The sequence below is a fragment of the Diorhabda sublineata genome, chromosome 5 (assembly GCF_026230105.1).
Source record: "Diorhabda sublineata isolate icDioSubl1.1 chromosome 5, icDioSubl1.1, whole genome shotgun sequence".
NCBI lineage: Eukaryota > Metazoa > Arthropoda > Insecta > Coleoptera > Chrysomelidae > Diorhabda > Diorhabda sublineata.
This window is the reverse complement of record NC_079478.1, coordinates 19,841,217-19,855,000: the sequence shown is the minus strand read 5'-3', so window position 1 is coordinate 19,855,000 and position 13,784 is coordinate 19,841,217. Positions and strand designations below refer to the sequence as shown.

General features: G+C 32.2%; 1 protein-coding gene across 5 annotated transcripts in view; it reads left to right on the top strand.

Annotated features, from left to right (window-relative positions):
• The window catches only part of LOC130443975 (protein PALS1), a 123,287-nt gene that overhangs the window by 43,456 nt on the left and 66,047 nt on the right, over positions 1 to 13,784 (top strand). For all 5 annotated transcript variants that reach the window (XM_056778912.1, XM_056778911.1, XM_056778908.1 and 2 more), the window contains 3 exons: positions 53 to 183; positions 5,461 to 5,739; positions 9,752 to 9,933. In XM_056778912.1, the coding sequence (XP_056634890.1) occupies positions 53 to 183; positions 5,461 to 5,739; positions 9,752 to 9,933 (592 nt within the window). The remainder of the gene's footprint in view (positions 1 to 52; positions 184 to 5,460; positions 5,740 to 9,751; positions 9,934 to 13,784) is intronic.

Sequence of the window (13,784 nt, the reverse complement as noted above, 5' to 3'; positions counted from 1 at the left end):
AAATACATTAACCAATAAATGAATTAGTTATATTGTTTTTGTTTTGTTGCAGCGTTAGATTTAGACTTGTTTTCGAAGGTTCAAGATGCATTCGTTATCGCTGTCGAAGATTCAGCAAGGGATTATTTGGAGAAACTACCCGCTTTCACACGTGTCACCGACATGAAACAACTAGCAAAACAAGTGAGTAAATAATAGACTACAATCGAAAGATATATAGAGATATGTCAACAGTAGCTGAAGCTGTTGATCATATATTTTTTAACTAATGAATAGAGAATTTGTATTCTTGATATGTCAAAATAAAGTCTTCTTCTTCTTCCTCTTTCAATAGGACCAGGTCCTGTTCAATCCTATACGTTTGGCTCTTTTCCCGGATTTTCCTGAGAAGCTGAATTCCAGCTCTCGTACCACCTCTTTGGTGGTCTGCCTACTGGTCTTCTTTTTGCCCTGACCCATCTCACCACATCCTATACGCCCAATTCTTCTCTTATGTCTTCACTCCTTATTCGGTCCCTGAGGGTGACTCCCTTGATGTTTTGCAAATATTCTCATCACTGTGGTTCTCATTATTCTTTTCAAAATAAAGTATGTACATAAATCCTGCAACCAAACGCAAACTACAGATACGAGTTGGGATTTTTGTCAGTCCAACACGATTTAAGTTTCTTCTAAAGGATTTGGTGTTTACGCATTTAAAAAAAAACACTAATTACTAATTTTTAATTTGCAGCGATTTATGGGTTACTATAAACCCACATTTTTATTGTTGTCATGTCATAGGGCCCTCAAGAGGAAGTTTGAGAAAGTAAATTATGAGATAGTCATGAAATGACTGTCTGTAGTTGGCTTTTGGAAAATGTTATATTTTCTATATTTTAAATTTTCATATGATAGTGTTTTATTAACGGCTGACTTTATAGTAGTATTTTATATTAATGGATCAGTCATGTGTTTTACTGTAATATTCTCTGAGATTGCATGAATACCATATTTGAGGTATTATAGCTAAATTTACATACAGAGTGAGTTTAATGTATGGAACGCCTCAATTATCTCTGACACGGCTTACGGCTTTTACGATTTTTATAAATTATTTCAAATGGATCGCTTTGTATATTTTTCGCTTCTCGGAATCTTCAAGAAATATTTATTATTTCTCATCTAATGTTCCCTTTACCTAAATGCCGAAGTTAGAATAATACATTTAGGTGATTATGACTGCTACAATTACAAATTTGACGTTTCAATAAATTATTATTGTTAAAAGTTTATTGAAAGTCACTATGGATCGCTTATCTTAAAAGAACGAATTGATATTTTAATGATATTAAGATATGGTGATAGGTTTAGAAGTCAACAAGAAACGTGTAATATATCTAATAATGATTTATATCCTAACGGAAATTCCATCCAGATCTGTTGTTAGTAAATTAGTAATAAAGTTCAACGATATTGGTTTAATAAAATATTTATCCAAATCAGGGAGCAGAAAAACTGCATCAACTAAAAACAAATCTTTAGATGTTTGTGTCCTGTTAGAAGACGATCCACACTTGAGTACTAGACAAATATACAGGAAACTTGATACTTCGCAAACATCCGTAATGAAAATTTTACTTGTTAATAAATTCCATCCATACAAAGTAACGTTGGTTCAAGAATGACGATTTTGATAGATTTGTAAAGTTTACGTAACGTAAATCGGCATAATTGTAGATACTGTTCACGTAACAATCCTCGTTAGATGCGGGAATCCCACACCCACTATCCCAAAAAACTGAATGTGTGGGCTGGAATAATAGGCAACAAAATAATTGCTCCCTTTTTCATTGAGGGCAACTTCTACGTCTAGCGTATTTAGATTTATTGGAAAATAGTATGAGTTGGCTCGAATATTTCCAAATCCAAGTATTTTCAATTACATTTGAAAAAAACTCCATTATTAGAAATTTTCAGACAATAGCAATATCTCAAACTAAAATATTTGGCTATAACAAGATCCATCTCACTATGTGTGTGTTTTCCAGAAGATGAATTGGAAGGCTTGGTTTCATTGAATGACCCCCGTGATCACCCGACATGAATCCTTAAAACTATGTCTTGTGGGGTCACTTAAAAAACATCGTTTATAAAACAGAACCAGCCAATATTCAGTAATTAAAAGATGGGATTAGCACAGAAATAAGATGAATTGAGTTGTCAGGCATGTTGCAAAATGTATTGCAAAGTTTTTAAAATCGCATAGCTTGTTGTATTGAGGCGTTCAATACATAAATTCATTCTATATATTCTTTTGTTTGATTCTTTGGAAAAATGTTCTCAAAGTTGCTGTGAAGCTCGATATTACGCGGTCGACTTTATATGAATTACTGAAGTAAATAAATGGCATTAAGGATAAAATATTCTCAATTGGAAATCCAAAACCTAAACGTCAAATTTTAAAAAGCGAAAGATGTAGGAGAAGCTCTTCTTTAGCTGAGGCATACTTACATACATAAAGAAGGAAACAATTTACAAAAAAAACTTTTCCGCAACGTATGGTTGCATCGGCTTATTGGAGAAAAAGCTGTGGCCCATTTTAATACTACAGACATGAATTATTTACTCCTAATCTGAACTATCAAAACATTATATTTCAAACCAAATATTCAATTAGAAAAATAGAGAAACCAACGGCGCCGCTTTTGGCGATCAGTCTCTTATATCACGCACAAAAGTGACGGTAATAGGTTCCTTCCAATCCATCAAAAAACCGTCCTTGGTACGGTGACGATTCTGCGCAATAGAGATTACGTGTTCCAACCGACTGAGGTATCGTTTGTGAACTGTTTCCGGGACGGTCTTTTCGATACTTGGTTGATAGCAAGTACTGAAATCAGAACCGTGCATAGCCAGAGATTACGCAGAAAATATCTATAACGCTTCCAATAACCGTTCCAAGAACGATTCAGTCTAGCAGGTTAGAACAAACCTTATAGTATTCATAGTTATATTGACATTTATAAATTGAAATTCAAGTTTTTATTATCCATTTCCAAAATTATTTGTATTTGTCTCGTAAAAAAGTATGTCTGCTGTATGAAAAATAGTTTATAGTAGATTTAACAGGAATCATTAAAAAAAAATCTTTGTATAATTAAACACTTGTTCCGCGTTTGAATAATTCACAAAGAATACAGAAACAAACTTCCCCTGTTACCGAAGAAATCCTCCTCAATACCAAAGAGGATAATGTTTCATAACAAAGGACTGATGTTAAAGAATCACTAAACAAAACAGACGCAAAAAGGACAATAGTACAGAAGGACCTGTCTGACATTTCAAGTGACTCTACATTAGCGTTCAAGAGCGTGCAGATAGTCTGGAGACACGTACGTAACATTTAATGTTTATGAAGGGAACATTAATAATTTATCATTCCACATGTCTTTTAAGGAACTGGAAATCGAATAATATTCTATAAATATTGTAAATTCTACTCTAGGTGATAGATCGTGTGAGATAAAATAGGTTTAATTTATTAAAAAGTTCTAATTGGCAGATACATTTTCCACTGTGTTAATTCAACATGAAATACAAGTTTTGTGGATAATATTTACAATAGCTATACAATAACTATAACTGTACTACTATAGCTATACCTTTGTCACATGGTATGATTAAGTTGGAATTTCTGGAAACGGCGATATTCATACTGAATACACCAACACTCACAATTACACTGTTTGACACTGTTTCTTATGATTTATTTAAAAAATCATTTGATATTGCAGAGAAAGTAGGGGTTTAGTTGTCAGTACCACGAGTCACTCTAAAGCACGTACACAGAAGTAATCTAACATCTGAGTCTCCAGTTGAATAATGAAAGCGGTCAATAATCATCCCCTAACTTGATTCTGTAACTTCGTGTTTGAATGCTAGATTCTCTGCTTTTGCTTTTTGTCAATGGGAACGTTCCTAGTTTATGAAGGTTTTAGTTGTCGGAATGTGGCAATAAAACCTCCAAATTTAATATATATTCCGTGCAGCTTTCGTATTTATGGCGCGAGACTGAAATTATGGTCAAAGTCTAATAAAAAATATGTATAAAAGTATAAAAATATTGATAATCACTTATATAAATTGCTTGAGAATTTTGGGGCCTGGATTTTTTTTAAATTATAGAATTCATGCCATTCAAGAATCAATATTCTAATTGACACATGAAATAAATATATAGTTTGTTAATTCTTGTTGCTATTCTAGTTGTCTTTATAAATGAAAGTAAATTTTTATTGGTGTGATTATGAGCTTTTTTATATTATATCAATAGAAAAACTAATTTAAATTTAAAACTTTTGTATTCAACATTTTTTCATAACTTGAACTGTTTTCGAGATAGAGGGCGGTGAGCACGCGGTCAAAGAATCATGTGAGGTTAACTGGCAGTTCCGATCAAAAACTCTTAATTTCAAATTATATATATGCATAAATTATTGCGAAATATATAATTATCATTTCTTATTAACGTTTACAATAACCTCAAACTTTCCTTGTAATAATTATTAACTTTATCAATTCAATAACACTCATAATCTCTTTCTGGAATAGAAAAATTCCTAAGTGTCATATTTAAATTACATTTTAATTATATTCTCATCTATACTAATTGCATTTGAAGTGAAAAATAATTAAGTGCATCTTTCTATAACATTTCTATTTATAGTCAGTAAAAGAACAAAAAGTTGTAGATAATTTAATAGTCTTTAATATTGAAAAAAAAGTCAGAGGTAGGTTTTAGCTCAGGCGGTGCCCTCAAAGATGCCGAGTGATCCTTCAGGATTATCCAGAAGGGGACACAACACCACCGGGTGAATCCTAAGTATTCATGAAGATTTCTCCCCACCAACAAAAATGTCAAGATTAGATTAGGTTAGGTTAGGTCGATATTAGTTTAGTTAGGTCAAGATTAGCTTAGGTTAGGTAAAGATTATGTAAGTTAGATCAATATTAGGTTAGATTAGGTCAAGATTAGGTTAGATTAGGTTAGATTAGGTCAAGATTAGGTTAGGTTAGGTTATTCTATGTCACAAAAAAAATCATTAATTATAAGCTTGGTTGACAGAGCTTTCCAGCTGTCAGATCCTGAATTTAGATGATTAGGTTTCAAATAAATATTTTTATTTTCAATGCAACGCCCGGCATTTTATGGAGGAACTAAAAACTGCAAAAAAATTGATGCCAGTCTACCAATAATTCCCTATTTTATTTTTTATATTACTTCCAAAAAATTCCTGTTTCAAGGAGGTTCAAGAACCAAACAAAGGTCTACAGTGTCTATTTTTTGCAAAGTGATTAACCACTCCAAACAAAAATAAAAGAAATCATACAAAAAACAATCATATCTATAATTTGAAAAGAAAAATCAAGTTTATTTTCGTTTCGCTAGAAATGAAATTTTGTTTTAATTTATTTCAGTTCAATCAAGAAGGATCCTCGAACGAAGAACTAAACGGCTTTCTAAAAAATACCCCTTTATATGTAACTTCTTTAACTGCTACCGAAAGTATAAACAACAATTGCACCGGAAGCAAAAGCCTAGAAGGGGGAAGTGTGTTGAGTACCACGACGTCCGTTGTAGCTTGTAATAAAGAAATCGCCTCTATATCTAAACAGGACTTACCCAATGGTAAAGATCTTGGAGATTTCTTTGCAGACCACATAAATATTGTGCCGAAAGGTGTTCGGACTCCTCAGGTACGTCAATGAGAAACTTTCATGAACGTTTAGAGATTATTACCAATTTTGCAAACTCTTATTATTGTTTAATTATTTATTGACTAGAGTTAGATTCCAGGAATTTACGATTTTCTAGAATATATCTAAGAATTCTTTATTAAATAGACATATAGAGATTGCTGATTTCTATCTTGTGTTTCCAAATCATGTATATGATTGAATTTGAGATTTACAACTTACTGCATATCAAATATTAATAAAGCTTTCAGTTTTTCAATTAGCAAAATCGTTTTTTTTTTTAAATCAAGGGACGACTAAACAATAGTTATTTATACAATAAGTGAGTAGAACGGTTTGGCAATGTGAAAAAAGTTACTTTACTCTCGAGTTTTATATAAAAATTTTTCTACGTCCGTAGACTTAAAAAAATTCGACAAAACTTTTATCAATTTTTTTTTGTAATAATAATATTAAAATTACATTATTAATTTGAAGTGAAGAAGAAGTTACATTACTTTTGGTACTTGAATTGGCACCATTTAACGAGTTCAAAGAAATAACATCGTCTATAGATGTATTATTAATATCATTACACTTCATTTTATATAATTCCTCCCTCCGCAGAGCTCTTGTGAATATTAAAGCAACTTGAAAGATGTTACAAATAATATCTAAGCTTACGTTAAATTTTTTTGCTCTCATACCTTATGCAAGAGATAATGATCGTCTGGAGCTTGAAGTAGAAACTTCTTCATGGGAAAATGTTTTAGATTTCTTGGGTCTATAGCCAACTGATTTATTTTTTAAATATGCAATGATTATCGAGTATTTGCTGATGTCTACGTCGTTCTGTTTTGAATAAGTCGACCAAAATGTTGAATACTTCCACATTTTGGATTTAGTTTCAAAGTAAGCTAGTAACACTTTTCTGTGAAGCTGATGCCTTTTTTAGTACGCCATTCCATAAAAGAATTATTCCTTAAACACTATTCACTGGATTTTTCCGGGAGAAGTTTCATAATCGCTGCAGTTGCCAATTCAACATCTTCTGGTATGCAGTTTAAACTTTTCACTTTTCACTATTATTCTCCATCTCTAATAATAATACTACTCAAAAGCGTGAAAAAATTGATCGCTACAGTACTTTTTTTCACGCTTTCTGGTCGATTCAGAAATTACATTCTTGGTAAATGCAAATGAATGAAAAGAAAAACATGAATATTATAACGGACGTAGAAAAAGTAAATGAACTTTGGAGTGGACAAGCTCAAGAAACTTTCTTAAAAGTTAAACTACAAAGTATGGGGGTTTGGAAGTACTTGATTGTACTCTAGCACTAGTTTTAGCTGCATTAGTAAATGAACCTTGCAAGTTAATAATACAGCCTACAATAACAATACTAATTATTTTGATGTTAGTGTCCAGCATCTGGCAAAGAAATGTGCTGGGCTTCTAAGATCGATATGAGATATAAGGACTCTATTGAAAATTGGTGAACTAGATTCAATATCTAAATTGCAATGGGGAAAACGGTGGAAAAAAAATTAGAGTACGTCATGGAATTTAGATTTTTAATTAGCTTGTATTAAGAGGGAATTAAAAACTTCTTGATAAAACGTAACAGAGTTACCGGAAAAACTTAATGAAAATGGTTCGATATAGAAGTGGAATAATGACATATTAAGTAATTAAATCCAATATTTTAATCATTTTCTCCAATAGATTCCCAAATTATCTAGTGACGCAGATTTTGAGTAATTATGTTACTATATGTTTTTAGTAATAAGCCTTGATTGTATCGAATAATATTTCCCATATACTATGTGCTATGTACTGTATGTATATGTATATATGTACTATCAACATTATTTTATTTATGGATTCCACGTGCCTACTGTCTACATTTCCTTACTAATTCCACACTTTATATTCATCACGTATTCCATTACAAGCTATTTTTCTCTCAGAATATCTTCCCGAAAGTAGAGATTGGTGCAGATCTAAAATCGCAAGGGTTAGTCTTATAATCTATATATAGGTCTATAACTTAATTCGTGCGGTTTGATAAGAGATGGTGTAATTTGTATAATATTACATCGTTCCAATATTTCGAAACTGACTTTATTCTTAAAGAAGTGTTTTTGGGGGTAGTTCTTCTTCATTACTTCAATATGAAGAAAAATGCTGCCCAAAGTCATCGTATTTTGATGAAAGTTTATGGTGAACATGCTCTAACTGAGCAAACATCCCAAAAGTTTGAAGATGAAGAACTGGAAGCATTACTCGATGAAGATTGTTGCCAAATACAAGAAGAATCTTTGGGTGTTACTCAAGCAGTCATTCCAAAACGTTTAAAAGCAGCTGCATATATTCAAAAGCAAGGAAATTGGGTTCCACATGAACTCAAGCCGATAGACGTCGAAAGGCGGTTTTGCATGTCCGAAATGCTGCTGGAACGCCACAAAAGAAAGTCATTTTTGCATCGGATTGTTACTGGTGAGGTACAAGCGCAAGCGCAAAAAATCATATGTGAAATCCGACCAACCAGCCAATTCAACGGCAAAGACGAATATCCATGGCGCGAAGGTAATGCTCTCTATTTGGTGGGATCAGAGGGGTGTGCTGCATTATGAGCTGCTAAATCCGGGTGAAACCATTAATGGAGAACGCTACCAAACACAATTAATCCGTTTGAAGAGAGCAGTAACCGAAAAACGTCCGGAATAGACACGAGGCGATAATTTTCCATTATGACAACGCTCGGCCCCACGTTACTATTCCGGTTAAGAACTATTTGGAAAACAGTAGATGAGAAGTTTTACCTCATCCATCTTATAGCCCAGATCTTGCCCCTTCTGACTACCATTTGTTCCGGTCGATGCAGAATGCCCTACTGGGATACGGTTCACATCAGAACAAGATATTAAAAATTGACTTGATTCATTCTTGACTGCCAAGCCGCTGCAGTTTTTTTGGGATGGGATCCACAAATTGTTAGAAAGATGAGAAAAGGTCATAGCTTCAGATGGTAAATACATTGAATAATACTATTGTACATGTTTTTCTTAAATAAACGTTAAAATTTTGAAAACAAACCGCACGAAGTAAGTTGTAGACCACAACATAGGGAGATATTATATTCTATTACGTGACAAAGACTTAATTTATTAAGTGAAAGTCTTGTATATTGTAATATTTTTCAAAATATTTCTTTGAAATACCAAGCTAAACCATTTTATATTGTGCATCATACAGGGTGTTTGTATTTTGGACAGACAACGCTCTACCACAGAGACATCTCAATAAAAGATCTATTTTGATATAGGAATACGAACCCTTACAAGACCTAGTTGCTGAGATATAGGGTGTTCAAAATTTTAAATCAAAATGCCATAAATCAAGAACGCCTTCAAATTTTTCCAAATTTGTTTAGTGCAAATATTACTTTATTAAGGGGCATATTGGTCACCAAATTTGAATAAAAAATTTAAAGGCGTTCTTAATTTACGGCAAATTTTTTATTTAAAATTTCGAACACCCTATATCTTAACAAAAAAGTGTGGAAGAATTCATTTCGTAGAAATTTTCTGTATATTTTCCCATCACTTCCGACATAACGCATTTGTAAACATTTGTAAGCATAATCAACAAAGCAAATTTCATCTATTCAACTGTAATATGAGCCCTGATGCGATAATACCTCCCAGTTGAAATGAACATTTTCATTTGATTTTATAATGAGTACATCAGTTACCGCACAATCTATAGTTAGTACCATATCTAATAATATTAACATTAAGAGAAAAAATGAAGAGTTTGATCCAATTTCCAACTACTAGAATCCCTCAATTATTTAATAAATTACGGGACATGCGAGACGAGAAGAAAATATTACATTCATATTGATAAATATTTTTTGTATCTACGATCTTGGTCGGAAAAAGTAAAAAGGCCTCGAAAGAATTATAATGTATCAATATATAATTAATAATTAGCATGAATATTTTTTCTTATTACAAAAATGTTTTAGAGCGATCTTCTGAATGCCCGAGAAAGTCCAACACAAACCAAGAAATTAGCAGATAGAAGTTCTTCCCCTTTTCAAAATGGACGAACCGAATTACTATTAGCCACAGAAGACAATAATAAAGTGAAAACAACGGCCATCGTAGAAAGCAATAATAATAAATTGGGCGTTGATTTAGAAAATCGGTGAGTTGAATTTTTTGATTATTACAAATTATATAGCAAGTCTCATTGACATTGTTTAAGCCTATTGTAAACAAACATCCTCGAATCTTTTCTTTAATATATACAAAGAACGATATGGGATTTTCATGTACAAGGTGACTCAAAAGGAAATAATTCATCCTTGTAAAAGCTTACTGCGTGAACGCAGCTATTCGTTGGGGCGCGGGAGTTATAACATCGGTAGCCTGGCTCTTAAGAATTCAACCCACAAGAAGACACACCCCAATACGGTAGTTCAGCACTTCATAAGTGTCCAGTTATACATCGGGGACAAATGTAAAGAAGATAAAGGACCACTTGGATCAGATCTTTTTTTGCCGAAGAAGGTTGGAAAGGGTTTAACGAGGCAGGCTAACTCTTAACAAAAAGATAAGACCTCCACTGCGACCGAATTTCAGTTAGTTGTCAGCAGAGGTTTTGTGTGGAAGGATGAGTTCTGTAGCAAACGTGCTATTATTAGATCTAAATTCGGAATCAGATGAATTTGATAGTTTTGATGATATCACTGCAGTGGTTATAAAGAAGAAAAGAAAATTGGATAAGCAATTACATGCAGACACGAGAAAAATTCGGAGAATTTCACAAATTAATAAATGACCTAGTCGATGTTGAGTCAGTCGAGAACAATTTTGCTTGCAATACTTTTCCAAATATGCGTCCTCTGAGAAGTGCGATTATCAACTAACAATGGGCAAAACCTCGCTAGAATCTGACACGAGCTAAAATGAACAAAACGAAGATACGATTTCAATATTCGTTTGCACAGTTTCGTTTAGTTTAGTTACAGTGGCCGCGGCTGCATTTAAAAGTACGACTGCTGATTTTTAGGAAACTTATTCTTCTCATTTATATTTTTGTATTGATGTGACTCCAACGATAATAAGTATATTTAATTATAGCTTTTGTATGCAATAAAATTAGTATTTAAGAGAGCATTTATATGCATAGTGTGTTCTAAATAGTCTTGAAATCCAACGTTAGATTATTGAAACATTTATTTATTTATATTTTATGTTAATAATTAGTTTTATCAAAGTTGTGAATTAAGGTATTCAGCTCACTCTAGAATTGGACACCACATTCACTATTAAAAATAACACTTCTGCGGCTGCGTACAAAGTAAAATATGTGTGGAAATGTGTTTTTTGACAACTGCATGTCGAAAATTCTAATTTTGATTGTTGTTGAGTTGATAATCTATGATTTACTTGAAGTTATATTTAAAACTTACACAGACTTTAACTTTTTACGACCGAACTAATATAAAATAAAAGCCGTCTTTAACTGTCGATAAAAAACAAATTTGAATAGTTTTTGTATTCGAACGCCGATAACAAATATTCTAATGAATAATAATTCTGATAACAACTCACTTCAGACACCCTTTTATCCATCATGCATGTTACATATAGTCAAGTGCCTACTTTAAACAGGAACGGTACTAATTTTCGGATATTGCTTCATCAGAAGATAGAAGTACTTATACAACTATTAACTCGTTGGGTGACTATCATCCTTTAGATGAAGAGAAAGTCATTTTAAAAACTCCTGGTGCATTCCATTTCATTCACATCAACCCAACGCGTGAAATAAAATTATTAGCTTCTATAACTATTATAGCTTCCATAACTATTATAGCTTCCAGCTTCAATAGTCAAGTTGTTCATAGGCAGTACAAAATTTGACATAAATTACAACAGAGTTAACCCTAAATTGTCAATTGAAATCACCCATGTCATTGCAATTAAATAATTTGGATAGAGCTAGAAAATTAGAAAAGCCACTATTCATCTCTCCACTTCAGATGGGAACCTTTTAAGATATGTTAACCATATATTAAGTTATACAATGTCTCTTATTTTATGCTCCATCGGATTACCTAATTTCTGTCTTATATTAATGTGACTGTGCAGAATCATAAATCTACCTATTTAGCTTCTACTTACTATTGTATTTGTTAAGATTTATTGTGTACTGACCGTCCTCGATGTCTCAACTAAGCGGTTCCACATGTCCTTTAGACACTTACAGTTCCACTAACTTATCAAATTATTTTCCCTTATTTTTGTATTGATGTGACTCCAACGATCATAAATATATTTAATTATAGCTTTTGTATGCAATAAAATTAGTATTTAAGAGAGCATATATATGCATAGTGTGCTCTAAATAATCTTGACATCCAACGTCAGATTATTGAAACATTTATTTATTTATATTTTATGTTAATAATTAGTTTTTTCAAAGTTGCGATTCAAGTTATTCAGCTCACTCTAGAATTGGAAACCACATTCACTATTAAAAATAACACTTCTGTGGCTGCGTCCAAAGTAAAATTTGTTTATTGAAGATAATAAATTTTTTGTCAACTGCCGTCGAATATTCACTAAATCCGACTCTAATCTTTATTATTGTTCAGTAGATAATGTGTGATTTACTTGAAATTATATTTAAAATTCATACTTTTAAAATCTTTTTACGACTGAACTAATATAATATAAAATGCCGTCTTTAACTGTCGATAAAAAAAGGTTAGACTAGTTTTTGTATTTGAACGCCGATAATTCTGAAAACATCTCACTTCAGACACCAAAAAACACCCTTTTATTAATCATGCATGTAACATACAGTCAAGTGCCTACTTTAACAAGTAACGGTACTCATTTTCGGAAACGATATCCAGAACCTTTTCATATTTCATTCGACAGATTTCATATTAGACAACGAAACCATTTGAGATTTTTTGTTCATTCAAAAGTGAAAGAAATTCATTAAAACTCTTGTCAAACCCATGTCTCGTTTCCTGAATCAAAATTAACATACAATTGTATGTGGGCTTTCGATTTGAAATGAATAAATTATCATTCACTAGACGTACGCGTGAAATTAATATAAAAACTTTAGTCTAAGTTTTTTGGTTCGTATAAAGGAGTTGAACAATCTATTCATAGAAAGATATTAATAATAATTGACATTGAAATTATGGTAAAGCATTTTTTGAACACATAGAAAATTAAATTACATCATGCGAAATCCATTATTATAGAAGTATTGATTAGTGTGGACGTATTATTCATATCAATTTGCTTAGGTGAAAATATCCAACAATTCTCATTTTTGTATTTAACTTGGTTTCAAAAACTTTCAAATGATCATAATTAAATAAATATTTTTCATAGATTCTTGAAAAGGTTTAATTTTTTTGTTCGCACTGATGATTTCTTGATATATTTTCTTAATATTAAGATACCTATATGTGTTATGTCAACTCTATTTTATATATAAGGTGACATGAATATAAACTTGATACGACAGTAATGCATCAGTATACAGGGTGGCGCAAAAAGAACGCATGAATTTCAAACCAGTATAATTTGATTTATTTTGATTGCATACAAAATGGGCTCACGTGAATACAAGAACTATTTCGTGGAACGTTGAATCTAGTGCGTTGAACAGTAATAACAGATTTATTACTTTTGAAGAAGTGTTCCAACAGCGAAAACGCGATGTGCCACGTTCCACTACTCTATTGCTACTAAAACTGGACGTTCTAATCTACAAAACAACCAGCCCCCGCCCCTCTGCTCCGCTCCTTCCACTTCCACTACTCAACTCAAATTCATGAGTTCTTTTTGTGCCACCCGTTATGTAAGATATTTTATTACCAAATTACCAATTATAGTATGAACAGAATGGTCATATTATATTTGGTCTTCTAATCAACCACCTAAGAAAGCAATTATTTAACAATTGATGTAAGTTGAGTGCGTCAGCAAAAGAAGTCAATTTGGGTGAAACCAAATATTTCT